The sequence below is a fragment of the Dipteris shenzhenensis genome, chromosome 17, assembly GCF_047967505.1.
Source record: "Dipteris shenzhenensis isolate YYH24624 ecotype China chromosome 17, Dip_SZ_1.0, whole genome shotgun sequence".
Classification (NCBI taxonomy): domain Eukaryota; kingdom Viridiplantae; phylum Streptophyta; class Polypodiopsida; order Gleicheniales; family Dipteridaceae; genus Dipteris; species Dipteris shenzhenensis.
Window position 1 is genome coordinate 8,264,523 of NC_141612.1, and position 20,432 is coordinate 8,284,954.

Below are 20,432 nucleotides of genomic sequence, written 5' to 3' on the forward strand. Positions count from 1 at the left end.
TAGCATTGTTTTCCAGCACATCCAATCTGATTGTTAAAAAATATAGTTAGACATGATTAGCCAATTAGATGACCATAGCACCAACATATCTTGCTTGTCCTTGAGTCCAAATTGTTTGTTTAAGTCATCTACTTGCTATCTTTCTTTTAGGCAACCACCAATGCATAGCCTTAATGTTATACATGTTCAAGATTTCACATTATCAAAAAAAAACATATTTGGAGATGTTCTTTAGGCTTATTTTAGGTAGAGTTTTACACTCCACTTATTTTGAAAAGAATATAGAGCTCTACCTAAGACTTGTGGTATAGAATCCCATTGTAAGGATTAGGCAAAAGATCTTTTAGTATCGTAAGCCCCCATATCACATGAAACTCAAAAGTTTTCTTATGTGCTATTGCAAAATCCACATAAACTTTGACCTCATGTGGTAAGCATGAGATGTGGTCATACTAAAGCATCGACCTATAGGAGATAGATGTCCATGTTGCCTAGAGAATCCATACTTAAACATTCATACATAGCAGATAGATGATTGTGTCTCCTACGACAGCAATACAATGCTATTCAATTTTATGTTTACCAAAACAGATTTGCAGAAACTACAGATTTGACCTAGAAGTAGTTGGCCTTGTGGTTTATTCTAAAGGATCCAGAAAAATGAGGCAGAATATGTGCCTTTGCATTGCATTAGCTCGAAACCTAAAATGAGAAATTTGACGACATGGTAACCCTCTAGGTTAAGTTACTTGAGGACACGGTAACCCTCTAGGTTAACTTATTTGAGTACACGGCAACCCTCTAGGTTAAGTTATCACCTCTACTCCCGCAACCATGGGGTCAATGTTTGTTCCCAGTCGCATACCTCACCATCCTTGAACCATAGTGCTGTAAAAAACACCGCAAAGATAACAAACACATAAAAATAAGATTTGAAACTTAAGGAAGAACGTGCAAAGCAAAGCAGCAAACATAACTCTTTGATGGGAACAATATGCAGCTGAGAAAATGAACAGGTTGACGAGAACATTGGAAACGCACCAATTTCACGTTCCCCATTTTCAGGACTGTCGCTTCCATGAACGACATTCCTGTAAGATGAGACAAATTTATGTTTGACACTTTCTCAACCTCTTGTCAGAATCTAGAAGCGAATCATAATACTAATTGCTATCTAGACCCAGACTGAAAAGTTATTCATGATTTCAGCTTTAAGTTATAAAAGGTATACATCTAAATATGTGTACCTTTATAAAAGTAGAATGTATCCAATCTTGCAAGTGAGTTTTTTTTTTTAATGAACTATAAGAGGAAGGGGGTGTGAGGCAGGAATAGACAGACAAGCAAAGGGAAGAAGTAAAAATAGGAGAGATTCAAATAAAGCTAAAAGTGAAAAGGAAAAATAACTTTGTAAGACAAGCTACGCTTTATGTTCTCATTAGTACCCAAGCATACACTGCCTAAACACACCATCTAAAACAAAACAAGAAGTGCAGTTTTAACCTCATGATAAGCACCCACAAGGTTGAAAGTACCCAATCATACACTACCTTAGTAGGGTAAAAAAATAAGACGGGAAACGAAGTGCAGCTCATTGGGCAAATCTTTCGGGAACATACCAATGGAAGTGTTATGACACTGGGCGAAACTTTCCCAATATAGAGATGCAAGAATTATATATAGATGAGTAGGGTAAAAAAATAAGATGGGAACGAAGTGCAGCTCATTGGGCAAATCTTTCAGGAACACACCAATGGAAGTGTTATGACAATGGGCGAAACTTTCCCCAATATAGAGATGCAAGAATTATATATAGATGAGTCCACGGAGTTGGAACATGCCCCAACTCATCCTCTAAAAACACAACATAGTGCAGTTTCAATCTCATGATAGTCACTCATAATGTTGAAAACCAAAAACTCCATCACGTATAGCAGGGACTATTAGAGATCAATATCTCCTGATGAGAGAGGGCCAGTGCCTATGGGTGTGCCCGCCCAAGTGAGGCTAGGGTAGGGAGAGAGGTAGGGAGAGAGAGGGCTTGTTCTGTGGGTGTGCCCACCCGTGACAGTAGACCTAGTCGGCTAGGCAGCCTCCTTGTATGCTGGAGGAGGTGAGCCCTTTATAAGGGAGCAGCAGGCCTGGTCGGCTCATGTAGAACCTGCTGAGTCAGCCCCCTCTAGGCATAGAGGTGCGTGCCCTCTTATAGGGCTGTGTGCCATGAGCAGGGCAGGTGGTCGGCCCTCTAGGAGGTGCAGTGGGCAGAGGGGGGTCCGTCCCACTGCATCTGAGTCGGCCAGGGAGAGCAGCTGGTCGGCTCCCCTTCTTGCTGACTGACCAGGGAGAGGCTGGGTGGTGTTTCATCCATCTTGTGGAGCGGCAGATCAGTCCATTCCAGAGGAGTAGAGCCAGCCCAGTCTTGGACCTGTGGAGCAGGGTAGTGGAGCAGTTCATCCACTCCCTTGTGCTCCCTTTGGTTGTTGAGCTGTGTGTTCCGAGCTCTCGAGCAGCCCATTGTTTCCGAGGTTTTCCCCCAGCTGTAGCGGGGTTTTCTCCAAAGATCACTTGCAGTTCTCCTGTGCCTTTCTCGCCTTTCTCTCCTTCTCAATGTGTGTGTGTGTGAGGCGTGCTATCTCTCACTCTCTTCCGTTCATTTCCACTGCACTTCTCACAGGGACTAGCTACTGTGACATCCCCACTGACATCATCAGCACCCAACAGTGGGCATAAACCATATTACAAACATATGCTCTCACACATACAAATCCACACACCCGCACATACTTGAGCAGCCATTTATACAAAATCTTCGTTCTGAATTTCTGTCGGCACTCCGGAGGTGAAGGGCAGACTCAGCCACGACGAAGGCTAGAGTTGCAAGTATTAGCCCATGCTACCATTTTCAAGGCTTCAATGGGTTTAAGTATAATTAAAGTTTGAATACAAGTTTTTTATAAACTAGAATTTGAAAAATCTAACCTTCTAGATGAGTCTAATTGACTTGTGCCGATCAATTTGAGTACTTATAGGGCTGATTCCGAAGCTTGTATGAGAAAGCTACGTTAACTTTTAGGTGAATTTGTATTTAAAGCTGTAAATATTAGCCTAGGCAAGTTAGAGCAGGCTCTAGATTTGCCATCGGGCTAATATCGGGTTCTGTTGCAGAGGATTCAGCAAACAGAGCTCGTATCTGTGCCAGATCTCAGTGTTTGTTTTCCACAGGTATTGGTACACTTTTGGAGCTTCTCCTATACGGATTTTTATTCTATAGATGAGGTCTATTTTGATCTGTATTGTGTATTCTCTCAGATCTGAAAGTGCTCTCTATCTCTTCTTCTATCTGCACAAGTCTTTAGTGGAGTGCACAAGTCTTTAAGTGAGATAAACTGAGTGTTGTACTCTGGCAGATCTTTGTCATTAGATGGCTTGCTTTCTCAGTTGGTGATTGGAAGGACAATAGTCTATCTATATGTTGTATTGAATTGCTATGTTCAAGACAAGTGTTGGTGGGTTCTTGTTTTGTTTCTAGAGGTTGTGCTTAACGCACTTCTCCCTAGGCTTCAGTAGATTGCTCTAAGGTGAGCTCTGGCTGCTGCTCCCTCCTGCACTCTCTTACTGTCGAGCTCGATACTGGCGGAAGGCTGGACCTTGACTGAACTAACAACTGCTCCCACAATGAGGCCTTCAAAAGGACTTGGTACCTTCTGAGTGTATATTAACAGGTCAACAGGACCTGCAACAGACTGCCAATCTGGTAAGTTTGTAAAACCACAGACCAGGGTCTCTGTAACTGATCGACCAGCAGCTAGGTCTGCCAACCGCTGCTCAGTTTCTCTAGCCTATCAGAGGCCTTCTGCTGGCTGCCAGCCCATGTTGGGCCTGTACCAGAGTCCGTGCCCTCTGCAGACCTGCACAGCAGCCCATGAGGCTGCAGCTTTGCATTCGTTCCTAGAAGACTGCCCACGTGGTAGCCTGTTCACTGCCCATGTTGCAGTCTTCTTCACTCTCTCTACCTGTGCATATGTGACACAGACTACACCCACTAACCTGTAGGTGTCCAGCCCACTGCTCTTCTCATTTGCGGGCTCACAGGCGGGGCACTGACCCTAGACTTCCCAACATTAACCTCATATCCACAACATTGACAACCATAAATTCGATCATGCATAGAAGGGACTAACAGATATTTAAAAGAAATGTCTCTCTCTCTCTCTCTTTGTGGAGAGGCAGACGCACTATATGGATAGTGCCATCAAAGAGATGGTAACACAGAAATTCCTAGACAACATATGGCCTGTGAAGATGGCTTTCAACAGAAGAAGTCAGAAAATGGGCAGAATGGAGAATGTACCAAGAGAGTACAAAGTTTGCAAAATATGCCCATCAGAAAACATTAGAATGAGGATCGTGCACTTCTTGTATGTGATCCACAATCTAGCAAATGTGAGTCTGGACCCCGCTAGCAAAAAGAATAGCATGCTTTTAACAAAAGAGATCTTGGAACACAGTCTAGCACACACCCTGGCAAAATTGGTCTACACCCACTATTGGGTGCTAATGACATCGGTGGGGATGTCATAGCAGCTAGTCCTTGCTATGCGTGATGGAGTTTAACCCTATGAGTGACTGTCATGAGATCGAAACTGCACACCAAGTTGTGTTGTTAGAGGATGAGTTTGGGCATGTTCCAGGATCATCTAGATATATAATTATCAAACTAAGGGGTCACACTATGGCACAATTGGACGACTCCATGAACGGCATCAATGCCAAAGTGTACTAAAGCTTGGAGAGGAACACACAAGCTAGGGATCTAGAAGCGCTAAGGAGATAGTAGAACAACTTTTGGTAAGGAAGAGGACCATGGTTTAGTGGGACTCTGAACTGTTTTGTATTGTGTCCTTTTGTGGATGGAAATTGATCTTATCTTGGTTCTATATCTCTCTTGGAGCATTGTCTACTTACTGGATTGCACACACACATGTATGTTGGGTACACACAAAGCAAAGAAATTTGGATTCCCGTAGTTAAACCACTTCCATGTGAATTCTTGGGCTATCTATCAGTCTTCCACTGCGTAAGGTACCCTCTGTTATGGTCATTTCTACCATGGTGTCAGAACCCTGATCAAATGTTCACAAGAAGTGGAGCCCTAAGGCAAGGACCTTGCTAAAGGATGCCTTGATTCAGAGCTCGTTCGACATCTAAAGGATTGTGCCCTTGCACAAGAAGGAGGGACGCTCAAGTTCAAACAGATGTACGACTTTCTTAATCTCTCTCCTCTGTTCACTGTCATGGCCCAGAGAAATGCTCTTCCTAATTTTGGGGACACAAGCAAGTTGGATGGAAGTAATTACGCATTATAGAAGATGAAAATCCGAAGCCATTTAATGTTGAGGGAGTCATGGGAGATTGCAATGGGCAGAGAGTTGATGCCTCACCCATCGTGATTCTGTCAATGACTATACCGGCAGATCTGGCGTTAGTGAGAGCCTAGCAGATTTGTGTTGTGGAAGCCTTGTCTATCATTGGGGGCACCATGGCAGTGATGCGGTACTTCCTCACATATAGATGATGGACACTTTCTTTGAGGCCTGGACAAATATGAGGGACATGTATGAGCTCAACAACGAAGCGAGGATTCTCAACCTCGAGACAAAGCTCTATGGCACGAGCAAATATGACGGGGATTCAATACAGAATCATCACCAAGATTACGGTGGTGAGGGATCAGCTGGCGACAGTTGGTCAAAGGACGAGTTCGACAAAGATGGTTGGGTTATTGCTTGGCATGCTTCCAAGGAGCTACAATAGTTTTGTGACTACGATGATTGCAAGGCAAAGGACAGCACCAGTGACATTCGAAGAGCTGGTACCATTGCTTCTGCAACAAGAAGCTTGAGAGAAGAAATGCGACAAAAGTTAGAACCGATGACAAAGCCCTTATAGCTCAAGACGAGAGCAAAGGCAACGGTGAGGGTAAGCTTGGCAAAGGCAAGCCAAAGAAAGACAAGTCTGGTGATGGAGCGGACTCTTCAAATGAAGAAAACAAGAAGAAGAGGAAGAAAGAGAAAAATTGGTTCTATTGTGATCAACCAGGACATTTTGCGAAGGATTGCAGAAAGAAGAAGGCAGATAAGAAGAAGAAGGGGGCCAGCTCAGAGCCAGAGGAGTCAAAGGGTACCGCTAATGCGGTGGTGACACAAGAAATTTTACTGGTGACACCTCCTACTGTTGCTGAGGTGAAGTATGCAGACCTAATGTTACAATGGGGACGTCTAACATTGAAAGATGGTAGGATGAGGAGTCAAAAAACTTTGCGACAGTGAACGACAGCATTGAGTGCATGGATCCATCAAGGTGCTTGGATGGTATTGCTAACACAGAGGAGGATTCTTCGACAGGACCTATGATTCAAAGTTAGGTGGATGTTGTGACTTAGACTGGACATCACAGGACTACACATGGAAGCTAATGGTCCAGATAATCTAGATTTATGCTTGGGATTTGATTTCTCGAGCATGTTATTTGGTTGCAGACCTTGCCAAAGGGATGACAGGTTAAAACGGACATTGAGAGCATGGTGCTTGGAAGACTCTGGGCTGTTCACCCATCATGAGGGGGACAGTTGGAGAATTCTGGTACCTAGATTGCTCGAGTTCGAAGGCAAGTACTCGACTATAGAAGATAGTGCCATCACGTGCTACCAAAGATGGACCTATGTATTAGGGTGGTTTGCTTGTATAGGACCGGACCTGGTGGAGCAGGAGCCATTGGATGAAAAGCCAAGAAGCAACATCGACACCAGAGTGTTCTAGAGGGCTACGTCATGGGAGCTACTGAAGCATCTTCATCGACGAGTTGGGATCGGGCCAAGATGTGTAGGTGAGAGGGGATCTGTTATAAACTCACTGTGCCCACCTGTGAGCCTCCGATTTGAGGGGACAAGGGGCAGTGAGAGGTAGGAGGGCTGGGAAAGAGAGAGACTCAAGCTGGCATCATAGGCAACCAGCACACGGGCTGGTTCCTGCCTGCAACAGCAGAGAAACAGGGCGCCTTGGGCCTCACTAGGAGGCGCCTGTAGCTGCATAGACTGGCTGCACAGGGCACCCTTAAATAGGGGCCTGTGGCAGGCCAAGTCGGCCCGACCAGGGCCACCGACCAGGGCCAACCCTGGTTGGATTTCTAGGGCCATCTGGTCGGCCACCAGACAAGGTACCGACCCTGCTGGTCGGTCAACCCAAAGGGCTGTGCTGTGTGCACTCAGAGCTGGTTCAGTTTGTGAGAGAGAGTTCCATCAGGTTTCTCCAGCACTTCGCTGAGTTTTGTATTGCTCCCTTGGAGCCAGTTTCTGCCCACCTTTCGGTGGATGAATATACTCTTTCTCTCTCTCCGTTCAAGTTATTTCTGAGTGAGTGTTTATTGCATCTGTGATCATCTATCTGAGTTGAGTGTTTGTAAGAGTTGGAGAGATCTTGGGTGGAGGTTTGAGTGATTCATTCCCTCCTATTCTCTAACATGGTATCAGAGCCATAGGCTCTCAACTCTTCTTCATCAAAGCACTCTCTGAAGGAAGGAGTCCCTTGGCAGAAAGGCGATTCTGTTTTCAGCTCAGGCTAGCACGGGAGGTCAGTACATCTTTTTTGCTTCAGTTTTTCAATTTGCTATTCACCGAGATGGATCCGCGTTCAGAAGCCTCTACACCCATTGCTCGTCCTTCCTCCTTCTCCAGTCATCTTCCTTCTTCATTTATTCCCAATTTTGGTGAAGCTGGAAAGCTCGATGGGTCGAACTATCCAATCTAGAAAGTCAAGATCCGAAGCCATCTGTTGGTACGGAAGCTGTGGAAGATAGTGATTGGGACCGAGGAGAAGCCGGAGGACATTGTGGACAAAAGAGGTGAAGTTTTAGTTGAAGCAGATGCGGATGAACTCAGTGCATGGGAGGAGAGGGATGCTCAAGCCTTAGCAATGCTTATTGGCACAACAGCAGATGCTGTGATTCCTCATATCCAGTTGGCAGAGACGTCTTCAGAGGCGTGGGCCATACTGAAGGAGCTGTATGAAACCGATAATACAGCCCGTATCATTACTCTTCAGCATCAGCTTTATAATATTGATATGAATGAGGGTGATAGTGTGCATGATCATCTGACAAAGGTGAAAGTCGTGCGGGACCAGCTCGTAGCGGTTGGTCAGAAGGTGGACTCGAGTCAATTGGCGTTGCTCACACTCCACAAGTTGCCACGGAGTTTCAAAAGTTTTGTGACTACGGTCACTGCGGGTCAACGGACTAAGCCAATCACCTTTGAGGAGCTTGGCCCACTCCTGCTTCAGGAGGAGGCTCAAGAGAAACTCTTTACGCAAACCGACGAGAAGGCATTAGTGGCCAAAGAAAAGCCTAGAAAAGGCAAGCCAAAGGAGTCCAAGAAGTCAGAGGACGCTGACCGCAAGAAGAAAATGAAGTGCTATTACTGTGAAAAGCTTGGCCACTCCGCCAAAGAATGCCAAAAGAAGAAGGCGGATCAGAAGCGGAAGAGAGAAGCCAAGAACAAAGAAGAACCTAAGAATGATTCTGCCAATGTGACGACTGGACAGTTGTTTTTAATCAGTGAACATTGTTCAGCATATGCAGTCAGTGAAGGTAAAGAGGGTTGGTATGTTGACAGCGGTGCTTCCAAGCACATATCCAACAGAAGGACTTGGTTCAAAACCATGGAAAGTACACATCCGGGTTCCAAAGTTTCTATCGGGGATAGCCGAACGTGTCCTGTGAAGGGCATCGGTAGCATTCCTTTCATTACAACCGCGGGTGAGGAGAAGGATATCTCTCGAGTACTTTATGTACCCAACCTTTGCAAGAATTTACTGCCTGTAAGTCAGATGGACAAAAATAACAGCGCAGTTCTCTTTCAAGATGGCAAGGTCACCGTGACATCCAAAGCAAATGGACAGATGGTGGCTCAAGGAGTTGAAGAGAACGGACTGTACCGTCTCAGTGCAATGTTGGTTCATGAAGACAACGGAAAGTCCAAACTTTGGCATGAGCGCTTCGGTCATGTCAGCTATGGAATCTTGGCTGAAATGTCAAAGTCGAAGATGGTGGATAGACTTCCACCAATTACAGGCAAGGATGATGTCTGTAGGGCTTGTCTAGAAGACAAGCAGCACAGGGATAAGTTCCCACAAGAGGCCTCGTTTCGGGCCAGCAAACCACTTGAGTTGGTTCATGCCGACATTTGTGGCCCAATGTCTACAGCATCATGGGCAGGATCCAGATACTCACTTCTCTTTGTGGATGATTTCAGTAGAATGACCTGTGTATATTGTTTGGCTAAAAAGTCTCAGGCTTTCGAGAAGTTCAAGGACTGGAAGGTCAGAGTTGAAAAGGAGACTAGGGAGGATGTCAAGACATTCCGCACAGACAGGGGGGGAGAATTCACCTCAAATGAGTTCAACACATTTTGTCGCAAGCATGGGATCAATTGACAACTCACCACAGCACATACTTCTCAGCAAAACAGGGTAGCCGAGAGGAAGCATAGAACCACCACAGAGACAGGGCTTGCTATGCTCCGAGGGAGGAACCTTTCTAAAGCCTATTGGAGTGAAGCTATCAATACAGCCGTACACATTCTCAACAGGACCAAGACGAAGGCCGTCAAGGACAAGACTCCATATGAGGCATTTTATGGTAAGAAACCGTCTATCACTCATCTTCACATTTTTGGTTCTAACGCATGGGTACATGTGCACAAGGAAGACAGGACCAAGCTTGATTCCCGGAGCAAAAAATATATCTTTGTTGGGTATAGCAAAGAATCCAAGGCCTATCGACTCTTCGACCCAGTAAAGAAGTAAATCCTTATCAGTCGGGATGTTGTCTTCGAGGAAAAGGAACCTGAACCCCAGGAGGAGCCTCAGATTGAGGAGGAGGAGATTGTTCAACCCCCGAACCCACCCCGCCCCAGGTTGACCATCCAAGAGGTGGCAAAATCAAAAGCTGATGTTCCACAAGATACTCAATAAGACCACGATGTTCCAGAAGCAGTTCCAGTTCCTCCTCCCACAAAGAAGCCGAAAAGGTTGCCCCAATGGTATCTAAGGACATTGGAAGAGTCTCGGGTCACCGAATTACCTGAGAGTGGCAGTTCCGAATTGCGTCGGTCCAACGTCTTCAAAAGACCCCATCCAAGAATTTTGCGTTGGTGGCTCAGCTTGACGAGCCAAGGACCTTCGAGGAGGCGAAGGACGATCCAGAATGGCAGGCTGCCATGCAGGCAGAGATGGATGCTATCCTGAAGAACAATACCTGGGACTTAGTGGCCAAGCCCCGCGATGGAAAGTCGTAGGCACTAAGTGGGTATACAAACTTAAATACAAATCAGACAGCAGCTTGGATAACTATAAAGCAAGGTTAGTGGTCAAAGGTTTTGCTCAAACTGAAGGAATGGATTTTGATGAAACTTTTGCTCCCACAACCCGCATGGTTACTATCCGGACAGTGATTGCCCTTGCTGCCCAATTCCAGTGGCCTATTTTTCAAATGGACATGAAGTCCGCATTCCTTAATGGAACCCTAGAGGAGGAGGTATACGTGGAGCAGCCACCGGGCTTTCAAGATCCAAGGTCCCCATTAAAGGTCTGCAGGTTGAAGAAGGCGTTATACGGGCTGAAACAGGCCCCTAGAGCTTGGTACCAAAGGATTGATGTATTCTTTCAGAAGATAGGGCTAAGTCGGAGTCCTTCTGAGGCAAACCTTTACTTGTTCATTGAGAAGGGATTGCGACTGGTCCTCATCCTCTATGTTGATGATCTTATCTTGACAGGTGATCATGTCAAGAAGATTTCACAGGTCAAGGAGCTACTCATGTCTAAGTTTGAGATGACTCACCTTGGGCTATTACATTACTTCCTTGGGATAGAAGTAAAGCAGGCCAAAGGCAGGATCTTCATTTCACAGGAGAAATATTGCAGAGATTTTCTGAAGAGATTTCAAATGGAGGATTGCAGGACAGCAGTAACTCCCATGGAGGTCGGGCTCAAGCTAAGTGTTCACGACATATCTCAGCCGGTCGATACTCCCTTGTACCGACGATTGGTAGGAAGTTTGCTTTACCTTACCAGTACTCGACCTGATATTTGTTATGCAGTAGGGCTATTATGCCAGTTCTCTGCTTCTCCCAGGAAGAGTCATTGGGATGCAGGTTTACAAGTGCTGAGGTATCTAAAGGGTACTTGCACCTATGGGATCACCTACACCAAAGGCATCGAACTAGGCGGATTCTGTGACAGTGATTGGGCGGGTGATGCTGACACCAGAAGATCAACAACAGGGTATTGTTTCTTACTTGCATCTAGTGCCATCTCTTGGCTGAGTAAGAAGCAACCCACAATGGCCCTTTCATCTACAGAGGCAGAGTACAGAGCCGGTATACAGCAGCTTGTGAGACACTGTGGTTGAGGTGGATTCTGGAGGACATGGACGTGTGTCAGGAGGACGCAACAGTGCTGATGTGTGATAATCAGAGTTGCATAGCCATTGCCAAGAATCCAGTGTACCATGCGCAGACCAAGCACATCGAAGTTCATTACCACTTTGTTCGAGAGCTCATCATTGACGACGTGATCGAGCTTATCTACTGCCCGACCGCCGACAACTTGTCCGACCTCTTCACGAAGGCACTCCCTCGAGAACAGATGGAGCACCTCATCAAACGCATGGGGATTGGGCCACAGTTGTGACATTGAGGGGGGGTGTTATAAACTCACTGTGCCCACCTGTGAGCCCCCGATTTGAGGGGACAAGGGGCAGTGAGAGGTAGGAGGGCTGGGAAAGAGAGAGACTCAAGCTGGCATCATAGGCAACCAGCACACGGGCTGGTTGCTGCCTGCAACAGCAGAGAAACAGGGGGCCTGGGCCTCACTAGGAGGCGCCTGTAGCTGCATAGACTGGCTGCACAGAGCACCCTTAAATAGGGGCCTGTGGCAGGCCAAGTCGGCCCAACCAGGGCCACCGGATTTCTAGGGCCATCTGGTCGGCCACCAAACAGGGTACCGACCCTGCTGGTCAGTCAACCCAAAGGGCCTGGGCAGTGCCTATAAAAGGCCCACTCCTTCAGTCATTCCAGCATCCAGTGCAAGACTGAAAGCCTCCTTCCAAGGCTGTGCTGTGTGCACTCAGAGCTGGTTCAGTTTGTGAGAGAGAGTTCCATCAGGTTTCTCCAGCACTTCGCTGAGTTTTGTATTGCTCCCTTGGAGCCAGTTTCTGCCCACCTTTCGGTGGATGAATATACTCTTTCTCTCTCTCCGTTCAAGTTATTTCTGAGTGAGTGCTTATTGCATCTGTGATCATCTATCTGAGTTGAGTGTTTGTAAGAGTTGGAGAGATCTTGGGTGAAGGTTTGAGTGATTCATTCCCTCCTATTCTCCAACAGGATCTTCATCGACGAGTTGGGATCAGGCCAAGATGTGTAGGGCCCCATATGAGGAGAGCATGGGGGGGTGAACCAAGGAGTGATGTGGCTGCTACATGGGCAGCAAACACACAGCAAAACACAAAGACATGGGGCTGCCACATGGGCAGCACAAAGAAGGGGATACCTATACATGGGAGGCCTGGATCTATATGGATCTGCCATGCAGCCACCTGCAACAGTCCAGAAGGGTGTTGGGCAGGATTGGGAACCTGGATCAAGGCCTGTGGGTCACTGCCATACATAAACCGACTGGCTGCGCCACTGTATGGACCAGTACAAAGGAGCTGCCGGGCTTTCTACGGAGTATAGACAGAGGTTCCAGGGCCTGGAAATGGCTAGAACAGAGGCGGATCTGCTGGTACAAAAGGACCTTTTGGACGTGTCCTTGGGCCACAAAAAGGGCCAGGAACAGTCGGTTTACAGACCAGCAACAGGTTGGCCCACTAGGGCTGCTGGGTCAGCCTGTTTTGGGGGCTTCCAGCCCCTATAAAAGGGGATCCCCTAGGGCTCATCCCACATCCACTGAGGCAGCATTTCAAGCAGCAGATAGAAGCAGCAGAGCAGCAGATCTGAGCCTTCATCCAGAGGATCCAGTGGGGCTGAAGAGCTGAAGACTTAGCTCAACAAGGGGCCGCACCCTTGGCTGTCTTGCAGGGCAGCGAGGAGCAGGGATCAAAGTGCAGACTCAAAATATGCTGAAGCTCAGAGAGGAGCACGCAAGCTGCTAAGGAGATAGTAGGACAACTCTTGGTAAGGACAGAGGACCACGGTTTGGTGGGACTTTGGACTCTTTTGCATTGTGTCCTTTTGTGGATGGAAATATATCCTATGTTGGTTTTACCTCTCTCTTGGAGCATTGTCTACTTACTGGCTTGCACACACACATGTATGTTGAGTAAAAGCAAGCAAATAAGTTTTGAATTCCATATTTAAACACTTCAGTGTGAATTCCTGGGCTATCTATCAGTCTTCTGCTGCATAAGGTACCCTCTGTTATGGTCATTTCTAACACTAGAGACCAACATGATCTAATGGACAGATCCAATAATCCACAAATAATGCTGATACCAATGGGTGGCTGAGTTTGCACCCCAGACCTGCTGCACAAAGTTCTATCAGAGCACTTTCTTCATCTCTTCCCCCAAGCATGTCATCATATGTCCAAACTACTAGAAGTCACATTTGCTGTAAGCAGAGCATACGTCAGTCATAAAGAATCGTATACCTAGATGAATCCAGGAACATTCCCAAACTCATCCTCTAAAAACACAACATAGTGTTCAATCTCATGATAGTCACTCACAAGGTTGAAAACCATTAACTCCATCATGCATAGCAGGGACTAGCTACTATGACATCCCCACTGACGTCATCAGCGCCCAACAGTGGGTGTAGACCATAGTATAAAAATATGCTCTCACACATACAAATCCACACACCCACACATACTTGAGCATCCATTTATACAAAGTCCTCATACTGAGTTTCTGTCGGCACTCCGGAGGTGAAGGGCAGACTCAGCCATGATGAAGGCTAGCACTAAAGGAGAAGGCTAATCAAAAGGTAGTCCAAAATCTCTTCATTCAAGCTACAACTACTTGTGAAGTCTAAACATTTTCATTTTAGTCTCTCCCCAACGAGCATCTAAATCTAGCTGATAGGGCAACGCACCACTTAAGATAGAAAGAATTATCACAATACCAGCAGGCCACAACTTGGACGAAAACTTCACAAGGTGAAATTTGCATGTCCGCTAATACGGCAGAAGCATATACCTAGATGAATCCAGGAACATTCCCAAACTCATCCTCTAAAAACACAACATAGTGCAGTTTCAATCTCATGATAGTCACTCACAAGGTTGAAAACCATTAACTCCATCATGCATAGCAGGGACTAGCTACTATGACATCCCCACTGACGTCATCAGCGCCCAACAATGGGTGTAGACCATAGTATAAAAATATGCTCTCACACATACAAATCCACACACCCACACATACTTGAGCATCCATTTATACAAAGTCTTCATACTGAGTTTCTGTCGGCACTCCGGAGGTGAAGGGCAGACTCAGCCATGATGAAGGCTAGCACTAAAGGAGAAGGCTAATCAAAAGGTAGTCCAAAATCTCTTCATTCAAGCTACAACTGCTTGAGAAGTCTAAACATTTTCATTTTAGTCTCTCCCCAACGAGCATCTAAATCTAAATCTAAATCTAGCTGATAGGGCAACGCACCACTTAAGATAGAAAGAATTATCACAATACCAGCAGGCCGCCACTTGGACGAAAACTTCACAAGGTGAAATTTGCATGTCCGCTGATACGGCAGAAGCATATACCTAGATGAATCCAAGAACATTCCCAAACTCATCCTCTAAAAACACAACATAGTGCAGTTTCAATCTCATGATAGTCACTCACAGTCATAAAGAATCGTGCATGATATTTAGAAAACCCCTCTCCTCATATAGATAGACTTTGGAGAGGGACGATGTATTCATCATGACCTAAGGAAACAGCAATGGCTCCTCATGGTGGTAATATAGACCTAACGATGACAAATATGTGGGATGGATTTCAGCATCTCATCTGTAAGCAGCTCATACTGGCACATGCAGATTTCCAAGCTTGCACAATCTACAATAGCCAGAGCCAAATGGCTTACTCTCTACCTATATAGTTTAATTTACTACATGGGTATTGACATTGATTATCTCACTAAAACCCAAGTGCATCAATCATCGACATGATAACCTCAACCATAGAGTTCCAAACGGTCAGACACTCTAGTGCTTCATGGGAGCAACTCTCACATATGTAATTGCCGCATCAAGCACCATTGTGGAGACTAATATCTAGAGAAATGTCTGAACCAACTGAAGATAACCCCTCTCCTCATATAGATAGGCTTTGGAGAGGGATGATGTATCATCATGACCCTAAGGAAACAGCAATGGCTCCCCATGGGGGTAATATAGACCTAAGGATGACAAATATGTGGGATGGATTTCAGCATCTCATCTGTAAGCAGCTCATACTGGCACGTGCAGATTTCCAAGCTTGCACAATCTACAATAGCCAGAGCAAATGGCTCACTATCTGCCTAAATCGTTTAATTTACCACACGGGTATTGACATTGATTATCTCACTAAAACCCAAGTGCATCAATCGTCGACATGATGACCTCAACCGTAGAGTTCAAAACGTCTGACACTCTAGTGCTTCATGGGAGCAAATCTCACATATGTAATTGCCGCATCAAGCACCATTGTGGAGGCTAATATCCAGAGAAATGTCTGAGCCAACTGAAGCAGCACTCCGAACAGAGAAGGATGCCTATGATGATTTGACTGCCAAAGCTATAACATACACATTATGACTGAAAAATATTTGTTTACCTGGGTGAGGCGTTTGTCAAAAGCATCTGAGTGGTGAATTTAACACATGAAGGGAAGACCTTGGTAACCCTCTCTCAATATCAAGTCACAATTGTCCAATTTGAAGATAAGAGATGGTCGATCACAATATCGACCATCTGAATCCTGCAAGGTATACTAGCTGAGAATGGCTTCAGATGGAGAATACTGAGTTTGTGAAGAGGAATAACTGAAGTGGTTCGAAATGCATGATCTGAAAATCAAAGTTGGAACAATTAGGAATGTTGTATGCCATACTAATGAGCACACCTATAGAGACCAAACACAATATCCCATACGTAATCGGTACGTATTTGTCAAGTTGCATATACACAGCCCAACATATTTTATGCAGCCAATCCAGCGAGCCAGGTTCCTAGCCAAGCCATGTATCCACCATTGAAATGGAGTGAAGCAGATATTCAAGTACCTCGATTATCATACCTCCAAGAGAGCCCATATAGACCCACAACTTGTCAGGTTCTCTCATGCAGATTGGGGAGGTGGGCCCAACTAGAAATTGATCTCATGATACCCTTTCATGCTAAGTCACACAGTCCAATAATAAGCAAGCCACCGGTAGCATTATCTACAGCAGAGGCTGACTGTATTTTCCTTGTCCGTACGGCATGTGAACCCATTTGGCTGAGATGGCTCTTGGAAGATCTTGGTGCAGTCCAAGATGGTAGACACTTCTTGAACTTGCAACTCATGCCCATCTTTTAAGTTCTAACCTCTTGCTTAAAGGCAACAACTATTTTTTGTAATAGTTGCCATTGCATTGGCCAAAAACCCAAAAGAGGAGGTATTGATATCCAATACCACTTCATTCAACACTAGGTGGGATTATCCAACCAATCTACTACTTCTGTAAGGACCAAGTGGCAACTTATTGACCAAACCCCTTTGAGAAATTCAAACACTAGCTTTGTCTTCTTGATGATGCGACCATCCATTGGTTGGTCAAGATCCATGTACACACGGTGTGAGTATGTTTACATATATAAGGTAATGGGTCAAACTATAGGAAATCCTCTATGTATTGCCAGCTTTGTTGCTGCATTTTCAGATTGTACATCTTGTAGCCCACGATTGACATTCATTGCAGCAATTCATTTGTGTGGACATTTTGTGATTCAAGCTATGCAATTGTGGAAGGCTTTGGAATCCAGCAGACCTCCCTTCTCTTCTTACATAAGATGCATGTGGTCTATGTAATCCAAAGCCAGTTACAGAATATCAACAATGGTGAGACACTCCACAGCGATCATCACAGAGTTCCTAGCCTAGGGCAAGACCTTCACGATTCAGATGCTACTTGGCAAACTAATGAGGATATGCAGCAATACACAGATCTCTTGCAGTAGTGTAGAAGTATTACATCTGGTGCTAGAAGGGTACACTGGGGTTGTCTACTTAAATGCTTTTCTACATCACATTAGATTGTGGAATACATAGCAATTACTGCTTCTGGGTCATATTTCAACGATCCTAATTCCTTTTACCTCACTCACTATTCAATGTCTTCTCTAACTCCATGTTTCACTCATTACAAAGTAGCAATTGGGAGATTACCTCCCAACTTCAATACCGAAATCCCCCCGAATGGTGCCAGGTTCAGCTTGCAGAGGATTTGTGACACCTATGAGTTTCCTCGCAGAAGCCACCACGCCTGGACCTTCCAAAGCCTTCACCACAGAAAATCATCATTACAAAAATCTCAATGCAAAGGCGATGCAATTGACCTGGAAATGAGCAAAAAGAACTCTATCTGCCTCGTAAGCAAATAATCATTTTCTGCAATGACAAGCAAAGAGAAGATATATTTCACTCTGTGGACGGACAGAATGATCGAGACAGAAAGACGGAATAAATGAAGTAGACAAAGTCGCAACATATGTATTGCTTACTAGGCATACGACCGGCCCTGATGTAATGTACTTCACTAGCTTGGGGAAAAAAGGTTTAGAGCTCAGGTCTTTATAGTGTTCCTGCATTTTAAGTCAAAAGAGTCAAGCGTTATTACAGAATATTACTTTCACATCTTCAAGCTCAAACCTTAAAAAAGTTATTTTCCCATAGAAGACGAGCCGAATGCCTCAAGGCTTTCCAGGGGCTCATAAAAAAGGATCTTGATCAACCCACAAAACACCTGGAATTACCTCTGCAAGCTCTGTTGGGCATTGGAAAAGCTTGAGACCCTTTAGCACGAAGCCTTTGCGCTCAAACCTAGATATAATCTCTCCGACCTGCGTTCGTAAACCCCACACAGGTCTCAGTCGAAAATCAAGGAAAGGATCGTATGCATTTTTATAGGCTACATGGCCTTGAAAGATGAATACCAGTCCGCGCTGCACTCCATCCGGCTTCACCATGACATAAGATCTTTCGACAGCACCCTGCAAGCGCGGAAGGTGTATATTACCGTCCTTGTCAAGCTTTCTATCTCTGAGCTACAAGTGAATAGAGGAGAGCAGGAGATATTGAACCTCAGCTGCTCGGACTTGCAAGGTGTCGGAAGTCCGTGGGCGGAGGCGAAAACAGCGTGTACTGCTCTGGGACATCGTTAAAAGTCTTGCATGACAAGCGCTGCTGCAACTAGATAAGGAAAAAGATGATCCGCTGCAAGCAAGGCGGGGTTGAAGGTGGCCCGTAGCGAAGGAGTTCGCAGCAGCAAATGCAGTTGTCCCGGCAAGTGAAGTGCAAGCCATCTTGCCCAGCAACGTCAAAATGCAATGTGGGCAATGCAATTCTGAGCCTGAGATGCGCTAAGCTTCAAGCTCGTCTCTCTTTCTCACCCTCTTGCTGGCTCTCTGGCTCTCGCAGGGGCCTCTCTCTCGCTCTCGCAGGGCCTCTCTCTCTCTCTCTCTCTCTCTCTCTCTCTCTCTCTCTGAAGAACTCCTTTCTTCTCCCCCTGCCCCTCTCGAAGAACTCCTTTCTTCTCCCCTGAAGAACTCCTCTCTTCTGCCCAAGACCCTCTCGAAGTCGATGCACCTCCTCTCACTCAATGGCTCAGCAATGCAACGAGGAAATGCTCGATCGACCGGACGAGAACCACGAGGAGGAAATGATGCTCGATCGCGAAAGAGGAAGCTGAGTCCCAGCTCTGGCAAGTCCAGCAATGAGCTGCTAGCAATGCTAATCCACGAGGAGAGGCAGCATTGATGAGCTTGACTTGAATCAGAGTTTCAAAATCATAACATGATCTTCTTCTCAACTTTGAGAAGCTCTCCCTTTTGGATACATGCTCTCCTTGGTGATGCTCTCAATTTGTGCTTCATCCAACGCATATCCTCCATTTGTCCTAACCTTTTTTTGCTCCAATGTCACATCCACATGGCCGTCTACTAGGGGCATTTCTTATAGTGCCTCGGTGCGGTAGGTAGCGTGTGGCGCCTCCACTAGCGGCAATTCATAGGAGAGGTCCCATGGAAATTAAGGGCTTGTGCTCCCTGTCAGTCAAATGTTCCCGGAAAGATCCTCTCCAAAAGCTTTCTATTAGTGGTCGTAGGTTACATTCAAGCAGGGGGAGCCCACTTCAGGCCACAATTTCGTCCCAACAACAATAGCTACACTTGGGACCTTAATTCCAAAACGTTGGACTAAGCAGCCCCCTCCATCTCCAAGAGCAACATGCAACACTCGACTTCTCGAGGAATTCAAATGTGCTCAACTAGCTCAGGTGAGCGAGCACCCAACCGCCAAAGCTATCGCTGCTTCGCAACACCATTTGTCCTACCCTTGATAGGTGTACTTTTTTGACCCACACGCAACCCAAGGGCTATGCAACAATGCATTCTAGAAATTGGCATCCAAGGAATAGCCTAGCATCTAAGTTAGTCACCATCACTCACCACTTTCTAAGAAGCCCCCCCCCCCTTCCCCCCCAATTAGCTAACATCATGGCAAATGCAAACATGGCCAAAGTGGCAAAGGGGGTGATAGTTTAGCCATTCATAGAAACACCAACACGAAAATGCAGCTTAGCCACACATGGAGACAATGATATGGGAAGCTCTACCATCAGCTTTTGGCGGATATGTAAGGGTGACGATTAAGGATCCCTATGTATGCTCGTCAACGAGCAACATTAATAGCAACACAATTAGTTCTTGTTTCTCATGAAGGATTGCAAGAGGGAGCATCTTCATCTAAGCATTGCATAAGTTGGGTTAAGGGGTCACGAGCATAGAACAACGAGTACCCATAAGCTAACCAAAGGGGAGTGAGCAAATCAGACCGTCAACACCTAATAATGTGATTTTAGTTTACCTCACTACATCCGGTGTGGTGATGGCCTTAAATTGGGACTCTTGGGAGCCTTGTTTTGATGTGCACTACTGCACCCCCAAAATGGGCTTTGTAGAGGCTAGTTTATGCTAAGAACCCCGCGACCCCTATGTTTGAGGCCCCACAAGGAACAATACATGGACTCATGGGAGCTTGTTTTTGAGAGCCCATTGATCTCATTTCAAGTGGCTGCACTACATTTGACCTGGTGATGGCCTCAAATTGGGACTCTTGAGAGCCCCATT

At 45.8% G+C, this 20,432-nt stretch overlaps 1 protein-coding gene across 2 annotated transcripts; it reads right to left on the reverse strand.

Moving 5' to 3' along the window:
- Positions 1-362: 362 nt before the first annotated feature.
- Positions 363-19,166, reverse strand: LOC147891629 (uncharacterized). 2 transcript variants are annotated; one of them, XM_087388163.1, is made up of 8 exons: positions 18,387-19,166; positions 18,240-18,296; positions 18,060-18,146; positions 17,808-17,888; positions 17,473-17,585; positions 1,042-1,091; positions 773-888; positions 363-739 (listed from the first exon to the last, which is right to left on the reverse strand). In XM_087388163.1, the coding sequence occupies exons 1-7, from the start codon at positions 18,606-18,608 to the stop codon at positions 821-823; spliced, it is 678 nt and encodes a 225-aa protein (XP_087244289.1). In that variant the 5' UTR covers positions 18,609-19,166; the 3' UTR covers positions 363-739; positions 773-820. The 2 variants fall into 2 exon arrangements, with proteins under 2 accessions (XP_087244289.1, XP_087244288.1); XM_087388162.1 differs by having other exon boundaries at positions 363-888.
- Between the last annotated feature and the right edge of the window lie 1,266 nt (positions 19,167-20,432).